Raw genomic sequence first — 23455 nt, forward strand, 5'->3', positions numbered from 1 at the left:
GCTCCAGAAGCAGCCCCACCATGGCATGGTGTTCCAGCCCAGCCTCCAACATCTGCACTGGTTGGAGCTCTTCACAGGTTTCTTGGCATTTCTTTGCAAAATTGCACTTACCCAGGCTGTGGAAAGGGCTGTGTTATGTTCTCCTTGTCTTCTTGCTAGCCAGGGAAAGGCTTCCAAAAGTGGGGCTTTACTAAGGGGGAAGTGAGTGCAGTGGACCTCAGGTCCGTGTAGTGAGTGTGTGGCATGGAAGTTTTTCAAAGCCCAAGTGAGGGGGACTAGATACTGAGAGCTTACCATGGGGTCAGGACTATTTCCTCTTGTAGCTTCCCTTCAAAAGCAATGCTTTGTTTTTGAAAAGTCCAGTTGCCTAATTTAAGGGGTTGATTCTGGGATTTGGGTCCTGATTAGGCCCAAGCAGCCCCAAACACAAGTACCTTCAAAAATATGAATCACAGTGATATCAGTGTTCTTTGCAGATCCAGAATTATACATGCTTTCACTGAACTCATTGGAAAATAACACATTGCCACCAGTTCTGGAAGGACTGGACCCATTTCTGCCTAGAAGCCACCAGGCACTGTGTCTACATAAGTTTGCACAAATGTGTGAAAATGTTGCCTGCTGATCAACTGTTCTAGTGAAAATGTAGCATTTTGGATCAAAAATTTCTGTCATCACTACAGTCTCCACCATCACAATTGCACTCTTTACACAGTTTTGAAAACACATGTAGATGATATTTATTAGCTATCAGCAAACTCAGTTATCTTCCCTTGTCTGGTGACCATCCAATGCTAAAAGTAAAACAAAGAGCTATTAAAGGTATTAAAATAGAAGCTACTAACAGTTTATGCTTTCTCTGTGTGGTGTTACTTTTCTTTGAAGTTTTTTGATGCTTCTGAAGATGATGTCTTGAACTGTAACAATGGTTCATAATTTTTTTTTTCTGCCAAGCCTTTCGGGACATCCAGTAAAGGAAGAATTTCAAACAATACCAAGGGTTTTCATAGGTACCAGTTCCTCATGTTTTCCAGTGGCACAGATTCAGAGGTTCATCAACTACTAAATGTGAACATTTCAAGACTGTATGACAGAGGTAGAAATACTCAATGAGAATCATTGATACCTAAAGCCTCACTGCAACTTGTCAATGGAAAATTAAAAACAGCATGAAAAATTGCCTTTGGAGTCTAAAAAGGCACCTTAGCATCCTGCCCTGCTCTGTTGATTTGTGTGAAATGGATCTGCTTAGGAAACATGTCCCAAAATGCTGTGAATATGGGCTCAACAGATAATGTATCTGTAATGCTTGGCTGGGCAGCACTCCAACATCAATGAGGCTTTCTGAAAGAAGAGTTTGGGATCACTCAGTGGTCCTGTTGCCCTCCTGGACTGATGAACAAGTACTGACCAGCTTCCCTGCAAACATAGCCTTCCCTCCAGTTACCTTCTGAAAAAGTTAGCAAAAGTTTTCTGTTTAATGTCTTCAGTGTGGCTCCAGGCTGGTCCCAGTTAAAGATGGATTTATGAGAGGTGAGGGCAGAGTTGTGTCTGGGGAAAGTGCTGATGCTATCAAAATTTAATAATCCCCTGCAGTGGAGAGGCAGTGCACTGTGTAGCATGCATAAACATGTATGTATTGTGCATTAATTTATTTCCATCCACTTACTTACCTGCACTGAAGAGACCTTTTCTATCCACATTTTGAGGAATTTTATTTAATTCACTATCAACTGCTGAAAAGCACCAAAAAGAAAAACAAATTAAACCACTTACTTTTGTCTTTTCCAGTTTGTAAATGCACAGCAATGGCTAGGATAGGTGAAGTTTGCCTCAATCAAAGATCTAAATTTGCTTAAGTCAGGAAGCTTTTTTAAATTGTATGTAGACCTTGCTCTTAGCTTCTTAATGAGTTCTAATCCATGACTTGGCAGGAAACTGATTTTCGTGCTGGAAATATCCCTTTAAGAAAACATATGAAAATCTTGGTAAAAAGCAAATTTACTTCTGCTCAACAATGGATATGTGTTTTAGGCTGTCCTACTCATTGTCAGAGTAGTGACTAGAAACAGATCAGCTGGAAATCTACACTGAAAAGTTAATCCAGTGCTAATTTGGGTGTTCCTCCAGCAAACTAAGCTAATATCCACTGCAAACAACAATCAAGTGATGTTAGACTGTGAGAGCAAAAGAAAAAAATTCCGTAATGTTCTGGATAAAAATTAGCAGGCATATAAACTATTACTACAATATGATGCTGGGTTTAGTAATACCCAGAAACTGCAGCAATCATCCCATAACACTGTTAAAGGACAAAAAAAGGCTGATGAAATCACAATAGAAGTTTGCTATAAGAACATCACATCATGGGAAGGCTGATGTGGAAAAAGCAATAAACACAAAGCGAGAAGCTCACATGTGGGCACAGGTTGGGGATATCAGATTTTGTACTCATTAGGAAGAAAACCATTAAAGAGAGACGGAGGTGGCATTGTTCAGACTGTTAGGAACAAAAAAATCCCAACAAAACCTTCTTGGAGGTTTAGAAAACAAATATAACACAGACTGAAGCAAAGAAAAGGGCAGGACTGCAGGAGGTTGGGAGAGATGTGTTTATGTGAAGGCAATTACTGTGGGACAGGCTCTGAGAGGCAGTGATGGAATCTGCAGCCATGAATGAACTAAGGAGAGCATTAGAGGGGCTTTTGAAAGGAAACATGTTCTGCATGCACTTAAATCTTGACTTGTGCCATGCAAGGGAAGAAGGGAAGAAGGACCAAGGGTGCTCCATCTCCAGGCTAAGAGATACTTGTAAATCCATCCCCATAGCTCCAGACTGCAACAGCTGGGGCAAAATATCTCTGCATTTCCTTTACTGGGACACAAACCATGTCCCTCAGATCATTGCAGCCTGAGATCAACACCTTTCTCTGAAGAGCAAAACTGCACAAAACCACAGTTCCCCCTTTAAGCCCTGGGCTCTCACAGCCTGAGACTGGTCCAGGATGCAGTGTTTGCTGAGGCTGCTCTGCTCTTTATTCTCCAAGAAAAGATTTCTCCCTAATCAAGGAATTGGACTGACAATATTTGCAGTATTCTCCATGATCCCTCAAAGGTACTGTTTCCAGTTAATCTTTGACAGTGTGATGTCAGGACATTTTATTTGATCTCTATCACCCAACACACACAAATTGCTTTTATTACTGCATTAATACAGAAGAGTGGTGCCATGTGAGGAGGAGACCAGGTTTCAACAGCATGTAACAAAGTTTAGATAGTTGCTGTGTACCAAGCACACATTTGCACCTCTGTTCTCTTGTCTAGACAGCAAAGTTAATACCAGGAAAGGGCCCTGCTTGAGTGCCAGCCAAACCTAAGTTCATAGGCAGATGATAAAGCAGTTTGTAAAATTGGTGAAGGTGATCTCTGTGTCCATGCTGTGCCCACAGCTGAGGCTTTACATCCAGGCTGTGAAGGAATGTGCCACCTTTCAACAGCTGGACAATGGGCTGTGGCAGCAGAGGAGCAAACACAAACTCCATTCCACTGCCCCAGCTGGGACCGTGACTTTTACAGGAAGACAGACTGGTGTAATCCAAAGTGCTGTGAACTTCTGCAGGGCAGGCTGAGAGGAGCCACACCTCTCACAGAAGAGGTCCTGAGGTCCTGGGCCTGTTTCTACAGGAGCTAAACCTGGCAGCTGATGAGAAGTTTTAGGCTATTGATTTCTACCTTGGATGCCTGAAGAGGTAATTAGGCTGCAATGAGCAGCCTCAATTCTCACTCTGACTACTGCCCTCAGTGCTCTGCCTAATGAAAACTGTCACCCAGAGTATGTGCTCATGAGTCAAAAACTAAACAGCAGGTTTCTGCTTAAATCCACAGACAGCATCACTCATGGCATCATTCAGAGGATGTGTAACTTCATAGTTCTGAACAAGAGCACAGAAAAAAAAGTTTTCTTTGTCTTGTTAGCTAAAAAGCATTACTTCATCCAAACTATTTTTATACTCTGTGTAAATAAATATGAATAGGAACAGCACTTAAAAATATCAAAAAGTTTTCTGAATCTTTCATCATCTCTAAATAGTTTCAAAGATATTAAATAGCTTTTCCACAAAAAATTTTTTTCTTCTTATTTAAGAAACTTGTATTTTTATGCTCATTATCAGAAGTGAGTTAGGGAAAGTGCTTTGTATACCCCTGTGGGGTTTTTTTCAGTATGTCTGTGAGGGATAGCTATGGATACACCACTGACAAGCCCTGAAAAGCAAACACAGACATTGTGCATGTGGTTTAGTAAATTACTGCACTGAGTTACCACACACACACCTCAGCACAGAGCTTCTTTGGGACACTGTTCTCTAGTTAGAGGCTTGATAAATTAAATAAGCCTGATGAACAAGATTATAAAGTGGCAGTAGGAAATCAAACCAGAAGGCATCAGCAATTGAAATATGTGTTCTTGTGCTATCGTTGCTTGGCTCTGAGTCATCAGCCTTGACAGCAGCTGGTACAGGAACAGCAAAATGAAAAACCTTCTCTTCCAATCACTTCCCTTTCCCACGGGGAGTCTCTGTTGGATTAGCAGAAGTACTGACCAGCTGATGAGGTCTGAAAGACACCTACACAAATGGCAAAAAATAGCTCCTGGAGCAGAAATCAGAGCAGGATAGGCAGATTGTGGAGAACAATTTTCTTTGTGCTTGTATCTAAACTGATCTCTGGCTGCACTTCAGGGGCTCAGCTGGGGAGCTGGGGATCTACTGGAGCTCTCCTGCAGCCTCTATATGTGGGATTACCAATGAAGGAAAATTGCTCGGGTGGGATGGGCCACAGCCATGCCTCACCCTGCATCGATCTAGGATGCAGTCAGAGAACTAAGGATACCAGCAAAGGCTGGTGCAAGCCACTACAGCTCTGAGAGGAGCAGCAGACAATTAAATTAAACAGTGCAGCTGAAAATTGAAGCTATGAAACTCCAAGTTGGAAAGAGAGTGTGTATCTGTATAGAAGGAGTATGTATAGTTGTGGGATTTATTAGCTATTTGATTTACTGGCCTACTGTCAATGCCAAAATCCTTTAACTCAAAATTTGATGTCTTTCCCAAAGAAAGATTCTAATTCAGCCAAGAGCTGTAAGTCTGAGAGAGGAATTAATTTGTGAAACTCTGTAACCTGCACAAGGCTTATGACTGGTGCTGTCTATTTGTGTTTGTGTTTGTTTCACATTACTTTAATATGATGAATTATAAAATAGAAGTTGGCATTAATTGACTCCTTAACACTGGTTCAGGAAGATCAAGAGTTAAACCACCTTGGTATTCATTCTGTTAGAGCACTGCAGTCTGCAACATGGATTTGATTGTAGCAACAGCAAAAATAAGATTTGTCCCAGCAAAGATATGATTATGGGTCAATCATTTCCACAAGCGAAAGCACATCCCTGGTGATGGATGAGTAAGAAGGCTCTTCTTTCATGATCTCATCCAGGATAAAAAGGTAATTTCCCATCCATGGAATGGAGGATGTATTGGTAATGAAACAGAAAACTTTTTATACAAATAACTCAGTGTTAGAAATTGAACTATCAAATTAATATCAAATCAATTTGATAAACCTCCAGAATATGATTGTATCAAGTATAGCTTGCAAAGAAAATGCACTTACTTTTCACTACAGGAAACAGTGATTTCCCAAAGAAACACCTATGATATTACTGATTTAAATATGCTCCACTGTCAGTCTTTTCCAAAGAGAGAAGATGCTTTGAAGAAATAATGGAAGTGGAGCAGAATGCAGTAAGCCCAACTCTTTATATCACAGGTTCACTGACCATCACACAGTGGAAAATGAGGCCTTCAGAAGAGCTCTGGACTCAATTCAAGGTTAATCAGACATTTTTTCCCTCCTTTTCAGATTTGTAACCACTCTAGCATCTATGCAAAATCTTCCAACAGCTCCAATGACCCTGCTCATTTGTTCTGGCTGATTTTTAGCCCTCTCTAGACAACCAGCGTAGATGTAGAGAGAGAAAGGTTCTGATAAAGCAGTGAGATGAAAAAAGAACCTCCCTTCTCTCTTGCAGCCCTTAAATGTGGTAGCTTGTGCTCAGAAACACAGAGAGCTGTGCAAACTCATACATTTTTGGAGCCTACAACAAACTGTGGCTTGAGGTAATGGCGGCTGAGATCCATGAGCTTCCTACTGCTGAATTTTCTAATGCTGAGTTCTCCATTCCCAGCTCATCACCCACCAAGGACATCCTGCTGTAACTGTGTGGGACGTATTTCATACCTATCCCCATCTCCATCCCAGTAGGATGGGAATTTTGCTTCAAAATTAAGTTGCACAGATGCAGGGGCAGGTCTTCAGTGGCAAGTAATTCAGATTTCAGCACTAAGAGTCACTCACCTGGTCTTGATTTTGCTCTAACAGAAAACCAAAAGCATTTTTTTTAGTGGAAAAAACAAAGCAGGATAACTCTTCTCTTGCACACTTTAATCAACCGTGGAGGGGAACCTTGATCTAAATCTCTCACCCTCAATATTCTGGAAAACTTGGGGAAAAAGTGAAAATAAAGCTCTAAAATAAAGACTGAAATTTCAGTTATGCCTTCCTTTTTTTTTTTAAATTCAGAACTAGACCTGTGGTCTTGATCTACAAGGTTTTTAAGATGTTGAAATCCAGACTGGCATTCATATGTTCTTCTCTGACCTTTTCTAAGGAGTCAGCATTTAGGAAAATGTTACTCTACTACTTACAAAACAATGGGTCCATTGGCTCCCTGGAAGATCTCATTTGGCAATTTTTCTAGGTTTTGATTATCACTTAGATTTCTGAAAAACACAATATTTTATGCTGAAACAATCTGAGACAAAAAAAAAAAATCTTGCAGAAGATACAATCTTCATTTTTCAGAATTGCAAACAATAGAAATAGTTACAGCTCATCCAGGTATGTTCCATTAAATGCATGATCCTCAATGTCCTGAATTCCATTTTTATTGAGCCATCTGCAATAGAGAAAAGGAAAAGAGAGTTGTATTCTTATTTACGCTTCATGACTAAAATGTATGCAATTCAAAACAGGGAATCTCAAACAAATAAAATTGTTAAATGGACACTGAAATGGTGAAAATTCTACAAATCCTAGCCTGGAAGACCTCAGTAGTTGGAGAAAGGCTTTGGAGGGGGCAGACATGAATAGGGTGGATGAGTGCTACCATCAGAGATGGCAGCTGGAGTAAGTTCCTGAAGTAAGGTCAGAGCTGCTGAAGATGCTGGTACTGCTCATGGCTCCACTGGGAAGGCAGCAGAGGAGCCAGGGAGAACAGAATCTTCCCTGTTGGTGCTGTCAGTGCCACTCAGTTTTACTTTTAGCAAGATGCCTTTGAAATGCTGGGCCACTGCTTCACCTTTGCCAGTTATTAGGGAGAAAAGTCTGCTGTGTGCCATGGGCTGACATCCACAGCCAGGCAGGTGGAGGAGGGGGGTTGATGGTCACTGAGCCAGGCAGGAGGGCAGGAGGGGCAGCCAAACTGCCCAGAAAGCAGGTGATTCCTCCTGCACTGCTGCCTTGACAAATTACACTCCCTGCCTGCTCTGCTGCCCAGTCCTACCTCCCCAGGCTCCTTTCCCCGGGAGGAGGCCACAGGTAGCAAACCTGGCAATTGAAGCTCCTGGGGCTCTCTGCCAAGATTTTACTCTGGTGCATTACCTAATTAACGTTTAGTGACCTTCCTTCTGTCCCTTCACGGTGCTAAAAATTTACATTTAGGTCAGTTATATTTATCATCTTTACGGTGCAATCTTTCATCTCGCCTTAAACGTCACTTTGCTGCTCACGCCCTCTCCAGCAGGCAGCGGCAGGTCTGATTGATGGCAGAAATGGCCTGATTTAATTAAACTGTCAGCAAACCTGGACTCTTTTCTAATTCACTTTGAAAGCTGAGCATACATGTGACCCACTTATCTGAGGTCTGAGGTGGTGAGCTAAGGTCAGCATGGAAATCAGTCATGGGTCTGGCTGAAAGGATTGCTCTTTTGACCATGACAGGCAGATGCACATGGCTCTGTGTCTATAATGTCTGTCAAGCTGGATCAGGAGAACTGTCACCGTCCCCTTCACTTGCCAGCACTATTAGACATGAGTGAGCAGGCACAGAGGAGAGACAGGTCCCTGCTTACAGCATTTGAAACATTTATTATATTACATTGATCTTATAAATTTGTAGCTGCCAGGCTGATAGATATGTTTTTAATCACACTATTAGCACTTACTGCATTCTCTCACTGAACATGATGCTAATGCAATGAGATACTAAGGTTGTAAAACAGTCACTGTAGACACAGTGTGGACTATATAGTCCTGTCACCTGGCTAATAGCATCTGAGTAGTAAAAAGAGCAAAAAAATTACCCAAATACTGAGACCTCATTATAGTACACATAGATGAATTCCTGTTGAATCAGATTCTCCCCTCACTTCAACCAGCATCCTTACTGACTCCACTAACTCTTGCATTAGCAAAGTGACAATGAAGGCAGATATTAGAGCTTTGACATGGAGGCTTTTCCTTATAATTTCATGGCTAGAGATGATTTTTAAAACTCTAAAATTCATCCAGTGCAAGAGGTCACTGTCCCTGAGGAACAGGAATTTACACCCTATTTCAGGACTGGAAAGATCTGTCTTAGAGCCTAAGTTGCATGCAGACCAGGGAAGCAAGGTGGTTTTCTTCCATAAATTTCTAGCACTTCCTTACCAAATGTCTCCTCAGTTCCCACCTGTGCTTATCCCATGCATAGCGTAAGATCAAATCCAAATTACTGGTGGAAATATGCTTGAAGCCTTCTACAACTAAGCTTATCAAAATGGTTTCTCCCTAGAATGTGGGCGTTCAGTGGGTCCTGGGTGATTTTAATCAACTTGATATGCCTGCTTTTGCTAAAGGATGTTGCTGTGACTCAACGTTGAGTTGCTGTGACTTTAGTTTTGTATAGAAAAATTGCAAATTTGTGGCTAAAACGAACGAAGTTCACCACAGCACAAGGAAAGCCTAATCAGGGACTCTCTAAGGGTGCATGCAGGGTCTCTATCCCGAATTGCTCTATGGAGAACTAGAGTAAGGTCAGGACATTGTCTGACCAGGGTGCTGGAGGCCAAGTCTGCCCACATGGCTCTTGCTGCTCTTGCACACACTGGTGGGTGTGGGGAGCCTGTGACATCACAGAATCATAGAAAATTTGGGCTGGAGGGGACCTTAAAGATCACTTGGTTCCAAACCCCCTGCCATGGACAGCAACACCTTCCACTAGACCAACCTGCACAAGGCTCCATCCAACCTGGCCTTTTGCACTTCCAGGGATGGGGCATCCACATCTTCTCTGGGCAACCTGTTCTTCTGCCTTAACCCCTCACAGTAAAGAATTTCATCCTGATGATAAGCAATGAAACGTTTTGGGAGAGAGGGGAAAGCTAACTTCAAACTGCTCGAGTGCCACAGAGAGATCAAAACACTGTAAAACTCTGGGGTATTAATCTTACCCTCCAGTGGTATTATGAAAACAAACATAGCATTTGTTGTGCAGTGCTTTGGAAATACATACTTGAGAAAAGTCTGTGTGTATATGTGTGTATGTGTGTGTGTGTGTGTGTGTGTGTGTGTTTTCAAAACTTCAGAACTTGAAGTATAGAGAGTCTGTGCATAACTGATAGGGGAAAAGGAGAGATAAAGCTAAATGAATTGTTACTGGCCTCTCTTCAGTATTGATGGTCTGACCTTGCTCTCCCCAGAATGGACATGAGCTCAGTCGATTCAAACCTTGCTTTTCTCTCTCAGTGTGCCAGGTAAACCACATGGTAGGAATTTTTTCCAATCTGGCCACTGGCTAAGCGAAAGGAAGGCAGCTTGTTAGCAAGCAAACAGTATGTTTTGATATACAGAGAGAAAGGATCAAAGAAGCCAGCTAGTTCATTAAAATACATGACTGTTCAAATCAAATGTAGAGCCATCTAACCATGCAGCTCCAAACTGCATTGTGAACCCACCCGTACCAATGCATTAACATTGTGTACAAATAACCGCATTTCCACAACATTTTCATATATTCTGCCCAACTAATAAACGTCTTTGAGTGATGTGTCTGACTGTAAATATTTATGAGTCGTGCCATCCTTTTGAACACAATTTGTATCACAGGGAATGTAGCTGTAGCTGTTTAACCTTGGCATCGGTAATTACTAAATTTGCTCTCTGATGTGCTTCTAAAATAAAGATCAGGACTAAAACACACTACCAACAACAACCAAAAAAAAAAAAAAACAACCAAAAAAAAAACCAAAACAAAACACAAAAGCATTCATTTGTTTCATGGAAGGGAAACTGAATACCAAGATCTCAGGGGCAAGGAGAAATTAAAATCTCAAACTGAATTTGGAAGTGTATGAAAAAGTGTCCAACTCCTGCTATCCTGGACCCTGTTCTGGAAAAGAAATGAGCTAACAAGGAGAAAAATGAGTTTGCTATGTCTACTCACAGAATCACACTTTCAGAACTCAGGTTCATGAATGAATTTCTTTCAATTGTACGTATATTGATATTGTCTTGAATATCTCTGAAAAATAAAATACAATAGAAAACACAGCTTTTTGTACTTCTATGACCTTTCAAAACAATATGCTGCTTCAAACACAGTATTTTTCCTTTATATTCAATCTGAGGAAGTACTACAGACAGAGGGCAATGACCAAAGTTTCCAAGCCTTTTTTTTCCCGCAGAGCACAAACCTTCCTGATAAAAAAGGCTGGAGCAAAACATTTCCAACACCCCCATACTTTCCTCCCAAATAGGCTAAAGACATTAAAATGCATATAAGGTGAGGTCTTTAACGCTGAAGGGGATGAAATAGCTCCTCCAACAAACATACTCCCCAGAAAATGCAATGGGAGGGTCTGCGAGGCCAACCCTTCTCCCAGCCTCCCAACCAGAAGGAGGAAAGCCATTAGCCTTTTTGGCCTGATTCAGCAGGGTACCTACCAGCCCATGAATCATTCCCTAGCTGATGTCAACAGGGTTGCTTATAAGCTTTGTATGTGCTTAAGAACTTAAATGCAGGACCCCTGTCAGTGCAATTTGTTGAATTAACAAATAAGAATTTCTGTCTTTTCTCAGTTGTGACTGAAAAAAACAAAAAAACCCCAAAAAACAAAACAAAACAAAAGAAAAACCAAACCAAAAAAAAAAAAAAGGAATGTTCTGTTGCTGGCTCAGTATAGGCCTCAGAGAAGTTAAATAGTGTTACTCATAATTTAGACTGGGGATATTGCTGTTTCCATGCTGTTTCTGTTGGAAAGCAGGGAACAAAATTAATTATCTGCAAAGCTTGAAATTAAGTGTGGTTCCAGAATTATCTCATGCTGACAAGAACCATACAGCCACAACTCTGCACAGTGACACACAGAGGCTTCATTCAGCAAACTGAGGGCAGCAGAAACAGGAATAGGGAGGGAACACAGCACCCATGCAAGTGAACTGTATCCCTCTACTAAAGTTCTGCCCTTTATAAATTTCAAGACCTGCCTTTGGTACTTAAATATTGGCACAGCTTGAGCCAAGTGGAATTCTCTTATTGACCTCAGAGGGTCCAAGGTTTGAACAGAGGTCTAGTTTGGGACTCAATCAGTATCAAGGTTTATTTATTCTTACAGAGAAGTGAGGAGTTGCACCTAAAAAATTAAAAGCTCTTGCTGGTACAGGATGCAGTAATTCCTGTCTAGTTAAGACTGATGATAAACACAAACGTGTATAGGTGAAAGTCCCTGTAATGCCATAGCTGTTGCATTTCCTTGATGGTTTTGAGGAGCACTGAACTGAAGTTCTCAGAATTACATACATCAAATGTATTCCTGAAATAGATTTCTTATTTTATATGTCTGCATACTATATTCAGTCAACCTTCTCTATATTTTATATGCATATTTATTGATATTAATGGGTATTATAAGATAGCCATTAATAATTGCAGGATTAATGTTTCTGCAGGTTGAAATCTTCTAATCAAAGATCTGAGGATGCAGAACTTTGTATGTGAATTAACAGTAAATCTTCTCCAAAAGAATGTTTTCATTTATATTAAGAACTGATTGAGAAATGTATGCAAAATATTTTTCAGTGAAAAAGAAACCAAGTTTTTCTGATGTGCTTTTTTCTGCAGAATAAAAAGTGCTTTAGGAAATTAACAGCCTGTTTTCACACAAAATTTTGCACAAATATTTTTTTTTCCTCACTGGCACAGGAGTTTTCCATAGTAAAAAACTTTCATTTTCTGGACAGTGTTACTGACAGGGGAAAATATAAAAGGGTATGGTAGATAATTCCCTGAGTCTGGGTTTTGGTGTGGTTTGTTCTTATTTTTCTTTTCTTTGTGATGTGGCCACTTCTGATGGAACTTAGCTCTGAGATCAGTGACTCTTCCCATGCAGGTCAGAAACTTTTTATCAGGTAACAACAAATTTCCACTGCCACTATCCTGGTTTGGATTTCAACTTCTGAAAGAGGAGTTAGAGGCTGTTGTCTGTCCCCTGGGCCACCCAGACATGTGCTCACACTGCAGTTAGAGTGGCTCCAATGCTTTGTAGAAGGGAGACCTAGAGAGAGCTGAGACCTTCTGACCATCAATGCCTGCAAAATCACAATCAACATGCCACTGTGGAGCTAGCAAATGAACACATGGGGAATCGTGTCTTGAAAGGCTTTGCTGGAGCAGAACACTCAAAGGCAGCTTTCAAACTGTGAAAAGCAAACGTTCAAACTTACAGCAAAACTTTCTGGAAAGAGTGAACCTTGTGGACAGCAGGTAAAAACCGAAGGCCAGTGTTTGATATTAACCTAAGGGGAAGAGAAGATGAAGATTATTCAATTTGCTCCTGGAAAGAAGGCAGCAATTAATGAAGAAGAACATTGGACTTAAAATGGTTGTCACAAAAGGCAGAGTTTAGCCACAAAAGTGGGGTTTCCCATTAGGAAACTTGACATTGTAATTTAAAAAGGTTCTTGTCCAAAGTACAAGCTGAGTTCTGCCAAAAGAGGTAATGGGAGAAAACTTACCTTGGATGATAACACAGTCCCTCCTGATGATCTCAGTAAATTGTCCATAGTAATTTCCTAACAATATTCTAAGAAATCGACTGCACTGACACAGGATAATTATTTTCATGATAGTTGTTTTAAGACAAAAGTATTAACCCACCACAATTTAAACCTTCTACTGTAATAGAGAACACATTAATTCCAGGGGAAATTAATTGATGAAATTAGGAGAGAATTAGGACATTTTACTCCCCAGCACCTTTGATACTGAGGAGCCAAAACTATGGGAACATTTCAGCAGTTCGTGTAGCTGGAAATGGTCCCAAGCCTCAGTCCTTAGGTACCTCCACCCTCCCACTGCACTGCCCATCACTGGCGTCTGCACTGTGGTTCCTGTCTATGAAACAACAAGCCAGAACTGCTGACCCTGAAGGAAAACCCTGTGCTCACAGCCAGTGAGATCACACATATCCACAGAGATGGGCCACATCTAATTTAGTCAAATTTTGTTATCCAGAGGGTAAGAGGACAGGAAAAATCTGATGTTGCCATGCAGCAGGAGATGACTGGTGGCTGCTGATGGCTGGAAGGAGGGCTGAGTGCTGGAAGGAGGAGCTGGACTGGACTGGCCTCTGAACATTTTGGAGCTTTTTCCAGACACCAAAAAGTCTCATGTTTACCCCACCACACAAAGAGAAATGTTGGATTCTTGAAAGTTTGATGATATCTTTGTGTTTTTAATATATGAGATAGTAAAGAAGGTAACCTTTCACTGAGAATATTGGTTTCTTAAGGAACACAGTTTTTTTTTTATCCTGGCACTTAGAACAATATTATTTCATTATTAGATGTGATTTTTTTTCTTTTATTTATTTTTTAAACAGTATTATTCCTGAATAGCTGAATTGTGATCAAAGAACTGGTTGAGACCAGAAAAAGGTAACATTGTTCATATGATGTTTTTTTATGAACCTAGATTATTTCCGGAGAGTTGCAGTCTTTCAGGTTTCATAATTTGAATTGAAACCGAACGCCTACATATGACAACCAAATCCTACATTTGGGAACTCAAGATGACACATAAGTCCATAAAAAAGCCATTCACTTGCATAAATACTGCTCTGAGATCCCTGAGATGGTATCTGGGTATCCTCAGATGCGGAAAAGCCAACTTTCATCTGTCTCATCTTGTAACAGAAAGCAATAGTTCATATGCAGGGAAAAATTAAAGTACTATTAGTGAATATTCAAGAAGGCAATTTGGGAAAGTTGCTGAAATGTCAAGACTGTTTTGTCTCAGGATTCAGAGTGGTCTGACACTGCATTAACGTAAAAATAGCAGCTGTCAAGTGTGACCAAGAAAGCGCCACAAAAATGCCTTTGAAAAACTATTACATATGGTTAAATAGAAAGCATGATTAACAAAGCAGGTGGATTATACAAGGTTACTTAAAACATTTCTGCACTTACACTTCATAAAAGGACTTTGTAAAAAAAAAATAAAAATAGAAGCAATAGGAGAAGAACCTGCAACTCCCCCTTACAATATTTTAAAATACACTCTCTAAATTACTGGAGATATTCAGGGTTTTAGTGGAAAGCTGCCTTTAATTTAAAAAGAGTCATATGCTAAAAATTTGTGCAATCCTCTTTTACATGCCCCTTTTAAACACAAATTATGGCATATATTTCCTTTAGTAGGAAAATGAAGGAGGAGACTGCTGACAAGTAGTGCATGGCTACTTCAGGGCAGAGAAGACATAAGAAGCTTTTCTTTCTACAGTCCTTTCCCAAGAAAATCTCAGTCCTGATGGTGCAGCAATGAAAGGTGACATCTGCTATTCAAACACTGCTCCCAGGGGCAACTTAATCCCAGCATATCAAAATTCCACATTGGTTATCAGGGCTTTCACCATACATGTGAGAAAAAACATCTCCAATGCCTTGGGTTAGTTCTGATCTTTCCACTAATTCCAAAGTGTTCAGGGCTCAATTTTCACTGGTGTCAACTTAGCAGCATGAGAAGAAGAGGAAAGCATCTTTGACAAATCATTCCATATTGAAGTAAATCTACAGGTGGTACAAGGCACTGATTGCACAGAGGCACAGAATGGTGATTAGGAGCAGGAGAGGATGTTCTTTTAATTAAATGCAGAAAAAGAACTGAAAAAATATTTAGCTAGACTGCAGCCTAGATCTTGCCTCTCTTTTTATTCCACCAGCAAATCTCCAGAGGCCTTTAAGTGGATAATCTTTTTAGAATGTAGATAATCCGATTTACTGAATATCTTTCCTGCAGGACAGCTTTGTCAATATATTTACCATACAATGTATACATCCTTAGTAACCTCACTTTAAACAAGTGTCCTCTTTAATCTGTGTTATAACTGAGTCCCCCCTTGCCATGCATAAACAACTTGGTGAGAACCCTTTTTTTTCAGATGGCTGATGGCTGCTTTCCAAGGTATTTCTGAAAAGGCTTACTAGACTCAGCACTTAAGAAAACAGAGCACCACAATCAGCTGAGAAAAAAAAAAAAAAATCAGAAACTAATTCCTGGAAGATTCTGGCTGCTTATCAACTTTGTTTTTTTTTTTTTTTTTTTTCTTTCTTGTGCCAAATTGTAGGAGCTATTCTGACAAATATGAGAACACAGTTTACTTCATCAATTTACTGCGGGTATTTGCTAAATTGCAGACTCAGGGTAGGCAGAGATAAACACAACTTCACTCAGGAAGCATTATCTTTGTGTCCCTTAATCACACTGGTCACTTGATGGTGCTTGTGAGCCTGATTCCAGCAGGACATTCCTCTGATTCAGGTATCCCAGGCTTCTTAAATCTGCAGCCCCAACTCCTGGGGGAAGGTCTTTAACTGTGAGGCTGCCACACCAAAGGATGGAGTGGAGCATCGCTTCTTTTTATTGAAGAGTCAACTCCAAGAAAAGGGTCAGGAATTCTGTGGTGTTTGCTGCACCTGCAGCAAATGCAGATTTGTGTTTAGGAAGCATGAGACAGACACAAGTTGCTGAAAGACTTGGAGTTGGGCTCTGCTCCTTCTGCAGGCAAAACCCATAGTTTTGGCACCTACATTTTCCCTCCTCTCCAACAATTCAGCTGTATTCCCTCAAAATTAACCTGAAAGGAGTGTTACATTCAAATCTTTGTATTGTAAGCTGAGATTGCTTAATACAGGACATGGACATCCCTAGAAAATGAACCAAAAGACATATTAGAAGTAATTTTGTATAGAAAATGAGTTTGCAAAGCCATCACTACATTATTAAAGAGACTATGCCACAGGTCTCCCTAATGAGTGCCAGATAAATAATCTTGTACCCATGAAAAGGTCAGTAAGTTACCATTTTGAAGCAGTCTGTCTCTCTGGCACATACTCAAGCAAACCAATTAGCAATTCTCTTCACTGCTTCTAGAAGACTGGTGAGAAAGTTAAGGTTGCCTGTTTCTAGAAGGTTTAGACTATTCAGCACTGCATTTTTTCAGCACTTTCCTTTTCTTTGTGTTTTTTTTGCCATTCTGGTAATGATGATGCAGGAAAAAAAGGGAGTGACAAAGGGGCTGAAGAGGAAATGTATTTGTCTCCAAGTTGACAGAGATAAAAGCATATTAATATTCAACAGCTGGTGGCCATAATGAGGCCATGAAGCCAATGAGGGAACTGACAAGGCTAGCTAGAGCTTCTTGCCTGCCCATAAACATGACCCAGTGGCTATAAAACTGTTTTTGTAGAAACACAGAGAAAGCCTTGCAAACAATGTGTTGCAAAGGTCATTAAACTAATGGGCTGTAGTACCTGGGCTCAATTTTGGACATTGAGACTGATTAATTTTTTTTTTCTCTGTGTTTTCTGAACAAAAACCACCAGTAAATATATTTTTTTTTCTGAAAGATTTTCTGCACTGTGTTATAAGTTCTGCTACAGCCACAGAACTGTGTAAGGAATCAGAGCACATTGTCTTGTACCCTGCCAAACTGTCCCCATAGCTGGGAGCTTCAGAAGAACCACAATGATCCAAGGATGGGCAGGTACCCAAGTCCAAGTCCTTGTGCTTTGAGATGCTGGTTGCAGCTTGGTCTTTCTGTACCTCCTTATACAGTCAGACAGAATCACCTAATCTGTTATGTGACAAGATATTGACAAAACCATGTACTATTCCTTCCTAACTTACAGCAATTAATGCAAAAATTAGGCAGTGATGTACAGGTTTACAAGTTTCCAGGTTTTACAAGTTTCCTCTCATGGCCTTAAAATTTTTATCATTTCTGCAATAGTTGTTCCACACAGATGCTTTACCCTTTTATTCATTATTTTAAATTATAGTCCCACATGTTTACAACCTTTTGCTTGTGTATTGTATAAAAAACCCTGAACAACCACCACAAAACCCCCCCTGACTGAACTGAAAAACCATCAATCTATTAACCTCCTCGACATCTTACATTTTATTTTCAGTATTGCCTCTTCCTTGCATGTCACAGGAAGGTGAATATGAGGATTGCGTTACCTTTATCAAATGGTGTTTTACAGCCTTCCATCAAGGTTTCTACTTTCTCATTAAATTAACTATCCTACCCTTTTCAACAGCAAAGCTTTCTGCCTATTCAGTTCCCACAAGGGCAAGCAGCAGGCAGTGAGGCCAGGGGATAGGGAAAATGGCATCTTTCCTCCAGAAATGCAGGGGAGAACATGAAGGTGTGGCTGCACTTAGAGAGGTGATCTGAGCACGGTGTTACTTAGCATCATGTCTCACTGGATGTAGAAAGTCCCCAACAAGAACTTTGTGTCCTGCTCCCAGGCCCATGTGGGGAAATGATGCAGCTCCACTGAAGCCAACAATGTGGCACAGATTTATACCCCCAGCACATCTTCCTCAACCCTTGTTATTAGAACAAACCCCACATTCATCTGTTCAGGAGGTCCAGCCAGGAAACCTGCACCTTTTGTACTCTCTATTAAGCTGCCACTATTAAAACTAACTAGTTTTAAATGGACTTCATTGGGGTTTCATGCAAGACTGGGGGGTTTTACCTCCTAAAATGAAGGCACAGAGGGGGTGCAGCATGAATCCATTACTGGAGTAAACACCAAAAATGGATTTTATGAACATAAACCAGAGAAAAGAAAAGCCTTGGCACAAGAATGAACATGAATTAACGAGCCATAAATAAACTAGAGGAGATCTTCTAGTTATCAAATCATTACATTTCTAGAAAAGCCTCTCCTGGAAAATGGAAGAAAGTAGGGAACAGTGAAGAGCATCAGAAATTTCAATAAAGCACTTAATTAATGGGATGTATGAAGTGGTTCTGGGAAGAAATAGGATATAGCAGCTGGAGAGTCTCTTCTGGCCCTCCATGCTTACAAGAGAAAAAAACCTTTAAAAAAGTTCAAAATACAGTTTCCTCTGATATCAACTAGCAAGAAAAACTAGCTGAAGAGGGCAGGGGAATGGTCAGGTAGACAAGCAAGACTCTGTATTTTCAGCCTGTTGCTTCTATTGGTCATAGCATTGATGTTGCAGCTGAATTTTTACATAGGTGGAACCTCTGAATGTTTGAATCAACATGCATGGGAGTGTGGAATGAGAACTGTTCAGAAGAGGCAACATCCACTAGCGCCAAGAGAAAAGCACTATTTCAGATATTTAAAGTGTGACTTTACCTTCACCTATGATTTCTGTGTCCCATATTTAAATGCTCACTGAAATTAGTGTGTTCTTTAGAATGTTCACATTTCTTCTTCAATTTCACGTGAGTTAAATATGCTCTCATTCTTTCTACCCATCTGTACATCTGACAACTGTACTCCCCATGGCAACTTGTTCTGGGGATTTTACATGGGATAAACAAATGCTGTGGTTTTGTTCTTAGATGGCCAGAGCTACTCAAAGACAGCAGTCACTGCTGGATGACTCAGGCTTGAAATGGGAGGAAAAAGGCACATGATATCTCTTCATGACAATGCAAACTTAGAGCTTTATTTCTCTACTGTCAAGAGAAAATCTGTGTTCCAGTTATGCAAACACAAAAGTTAAAGTTTACCAAGCTGCCTGATGAATTTGATAAAGTGGGAATCAGTCAAAATACTGGGAAGAGCGAAAATCCTCTTCCAAATCTAGACACATGTTCCAGTTCAATGAGGGCTTAAACTGCAATGGCTTCTCTAGTGCTAAATACACCTTATCTCCTAACGTCCAAGTCTTAAATCTCAAATTTTAAAGTAAAAATTCAAAGTAATGCCCCTTGGCATTTTTGAGCCCAGAACCTGTCAGATACTAGTGATTTTCAGAGACTTCAAACACTCCTAGGCTTACTGGGAGCTGCACTTATCAGACCACTGACCTGATTTCATACTGTCTTTATGAAATATCTGACCAGACAATTAAATGTTTCCTTTTAGGTACTGAAATGTAGAAACCATGACCAGGCTTCTTGCATGAGTAAGGAAAACAAGGTTTCTTGTATGAGTAAGGTTTCTTGTGTCAGGAAAATCAGATGGGGTTTATGTGCTCAGGTGAAGGGACATACAAAAGTGAAGTTGGTATCCTGCTGGGTGAATAAACTGGTATCCTGCCCACCAAAGGGCACTATTTGTATAAGTATATAAGTATGTATATGTATAAGCTGGCACCATTAAAACCAACTATTGGTAAATGGAGTTCATTGGACTTCATTGGGGTTTTAATGCAGAGGAGAGATTGTCAGTCACATTAAAACCATGTGCTAAAAGCTGTGAAAATATATTTGAGTAACCAGATTTCTCTAAGGATGCATTCAGCTACCACTGAATTTTGATGGCAACTCCATAGAAGCAGATGTGGCAACCACAGTGGTGCAAATCACATTCTTGATGAGGCTGGCTGTGGAAATAAAGCTGTACATACAGCTTTATTTTGTATTTTGTAAACAATTATTTTGTATCTGAATACAGCTATATGTTTGTATTTTGGGGATCTAATCATCTCACATCAGGCATTTATGAAGACCATAGCTATAACACCACCTTTGCCAAAGAAAAAATAATTTGAATGCTTAACATCATGTATGTGACATATAACAGAAGGCTGCACCATAGCAAAGACAGATGAGAAATGTTATTTTTGTCCCTAAGCTCCTGGGAGAGGAGCTTCAACCTAAAGTTGAAGGGGGGAATTGCAACCTAAATTTCTTTCTATAGATGTAAGAAAGCTCCAGCTCCTCTTCTCATCAGTCATTTTCAACCTGTTTCTTAGAATGGCTCGAGGAACTTGTGTGTGGGACTCCTCTGTGGAAGCTTTATCTTCAGCTTTTCTGAGGACTGTGCAGGCATGAAAATGTGTCTTGATAATGTGCAGCTGGTAGTGAGGAGAGGGAATTATCCTGTCTTATCACTCAAAGTGCTCAGCACCAGCTGGACAAATACACAGGTGTGTAATTCAAAGTGACTCTAGGACTTGTAAAGAGCAAAAGATCTTACAAATATCTGAGGCTTGGAAGGTGTTGGAAGGCATCTTTGTCGATGTACACGAGGTTGTTGGCTTTCTCAATTCTTCTGCAAAGAGGAAATGAAACATCAGAGAAAAATACATCAATATATTGATCCTGAAATTGTGTTTGTCCCATAATGCAGTGGAACAATATGCTGGGATTTTCTTTTTGACAGCAGAAGATCTGGATGATTTCAGGGAGCAGCCCACCATGGACAGGCAGACCCCACCACCTTTTGATCCTGGCAGTGATCTGAGGATAAATTTTCACCTGAGCAGGTGAAGAAAGGGACAGCTAGATAAGAAGATGGAAAAGACAAAGGAAGATTTCAAATGCTCCTATAATGCTACAAATTCTTCAGTGCTTACCTGAACCAAACTGTGAAACCTTTGATACTTGCCTATAATGAATCTTTATAATTGTCTCCTTTGCATTTAGATTGCTCATTACTTACATTTCATGTAGTTTGGGAAGGTTGGAAAACACATTTGCTTCTATGACCTCCAAGGCATCATTCTGTGAGATCTCTCTGCAAAATAATTTAGAAGTCAAGATATTTCAAGTCATGGTGAAGCAGAAAATGGAGAAGTGAAAAATTCACAAGGAACTTCTCAGATTACTGATGAGTTTTAAAAACAAGGACGATATCAGATAAGAAAACAGAAACACTGATGACTACTGCTGTGGCAAGCAACAACAGTCACAAACAGAGAGCTGAGGCTGGAGTTTGTATGTACAGCATCAGCCCTGCATGTCCTGCTGCCACTATTCCCTGTGCATTAGAAGTCAGGGTCTATCCATCATGGGGTACTGGACTTCTGACATTACTAATTACCGACAGAAATTGAATGAAACCTTTTAATTCAGTGATGAAAAGAGGGGGTGAAGGTGACTGAAAACAAAAAAGCTCCCAAGAAATATGACACAGCTTCAGCAACTGCTGTCTTGACCCAATGGGAAGAACAGACATTAAAATTAAGCCACCAGCAGATGTGCCCTTGTTAGCAGCAACTGGAGACCACAGAAATGAAGAAATCTTCCACAGCTTGGAGCAAACCCAATTTGACATGGTCTGTACATGGTTAATGCCCACTTACAGCCAGAGAACTGCAGAATATAAATGGCCAGTTTTACTGCTATCACCACACCAGAATGCATCTCCTGTTAGTCCAGAGCACATATTTCTTTGCTTCTTTAATCTGTGGGATGGCAAAGACAGGGCTCAGGCTCTGGTGTAATTTAGAGCTCAGGAATTTCCCCATGTGAATCAAATGGGTATTTCTGCAGTGTCCACTGTCCCAGTCACATCACTTATTCCAGCACTGACCAGGAAGGTCAAGGTAAAGACACCACGCCAAAAGATCCCTCACTGCATTTTTTTTGGAAGTGGTGCCAAAATGTTTTTTTTCTCAGGCTGAGGTCAGCTGTAGGAAGTAAAATTTGTAATACAGTTGTAATTCAATGATAGTTCATGGTCTATCGCATTTTAATCATAAGGTAACTGCACACATCTTTGGAATGAAACCTTGGATAAATAGACTGGAAATTGGATGACACTTGTTCCTGGATATCTTGTTCTTTTGAAATTATGATGGTTACAAATAGATTCAAATAGGCCTGAGGTAAAACAAGAGATTGTAATCTCATGTGCACAGTCAAAAAATAATCACAAAAATTAAACAGAGAAATATAAATGTATTCCACTCTCTTCTAAGTAACAGCTGAACAATACCTGACAGATTACCTGCCCATTTAAGACAAAAAAAAAAAGCCTTGCAAAAGAAGACACCTGACCTTTTCAGTTTAAAAAAAAATGCCACAGTGGTTTAGTATTTTTTAGTTTAATAATAAATTTTCCCTTCTGTTTCCTCAAGTTTTTTTATGGAAGAAATCCAACTCTGCTCTGCTCCAGGAGCTCTATCTGGCAGGAAAATAAGAAAATAAAAGTACATGAGAACTGACAATAGGTGGTTGGCAGGGTGCATTGAGGAGTGGGTTTGTTTAGCAGTGCTGAACCACCACACAAATGAGTGTGTTCCTCTTTATTACTTAATTTTCAGCAGCAACAAAATGTTTCAGTGGAGATAGGGATTCCTTCATGCTACATGAGATACACAGCCATTGCAAGGGATGATCCAAAGATTTTTTATCATCTTCCTGTTTTGTTTAAAAATAATTACAAGATATGAGTAGAAATATCCAGAAGAATAGAATAGAATAGAATAGAATAGAATAGAATAGAATAGAATAGAATAGAATAGAAGCAAACACTCCCTATGAAGTATTTATATGACAGTATAAAATTCACTTGCTAACTACAGTCTCAAAGATTTAACAATGTAGGAGGTGTCTTACACTTTTAAGGTTTGGTTTGGTTTTCCCCATGCTCTTTTTGGGTGGTCAGGTGTATATTTTTCATTCCTCAAAATCTAAAAATCACTTGTCTAGAAAAAAGAAAACCTTCAGAAAAAGCAGCATGTTTAAAACCAACAAATACATTTAGCAAGAAGATACTTCATGCCACTAAGAAGTTCAGGGGAAATATGTTGCAGATGTGTTGGCCTTACACAGGGAAAAAAGGGTTATTAAGAAACCATAATACAGTTGTGACCTCACCCAGCAGATAGTGCTGCTGAGGGTAATAATTTTTTGTGATCCAATCTGCTATCTAACTTTGGAACAACTTGGATGACACAGCTTTTTTAATGGATTGCTTAAAAATGAATGTTTCTGCATCAGAAGAGTGTTTTGGCTTCCAAAGAATGTGGTAGGTTATTGGCTTTGTTTCAATTCAAGAAATGGAAGATACAGATCTGATTAAGGTGGGGCACAAGCAGGCCATGGCACTCTGGAAGGCTTGGAGAATGCATGGTGAA

At 40.1% G+C, this 23455-nt stretch overlaps 1 protein-coding gene across 1 annotated transcript in view; it reads right to left on the bottom strand.

The window, feature by feature from the left end:
* The window catches only part of FSHR (follicle stimulating hormone receptor), a 79970-nt gene that overhangs the window by 5155 nt on the left and 51360 nt on the right, over positions 1-23455 (bottom strand). The window contains exons 3-9 of the mRNA XM_021540190.2: positions 21034-21108; positions 20569-20643; positions 12820-12891; positions 10541-10618; positions 6947-7015; positions 6765-6839; positions 1777-1962 (exon numbers count right to left, since the gene is read on the bottom strand). Of these exons, the coding sequence (XP_021395865.2) occupies positions 1777-1962; positions 6765-6839; positions 6947-7015; positions 10541-10618; positions 12820-12891; positions 20569-20643; positions 21034-21108 (630 nt within the window). The remainder of the gene's footprint in view (positions 1-1776; positions 1963-6764; positions 6840-6946; positions 7016-10540; positions 10619-12819; positions 12892-20568; positions 20644-21033; positions 21109-23455) is intronic.

This window comes from Lonchura striata, chromosome 3 (assembly GCF_046129695.1).
Source record: "Lonchura striata isolate bLonStr1 chromosome 3, bLonStr1.mat, whole genome shotgun sequence".
In the NCBI taxonomy this organism is placed as follows: Eukaryota; Metazoa; Chordata; class Aves; order Passeriformes; family Estrildidae; genus Lonchura; species Lonchura striata.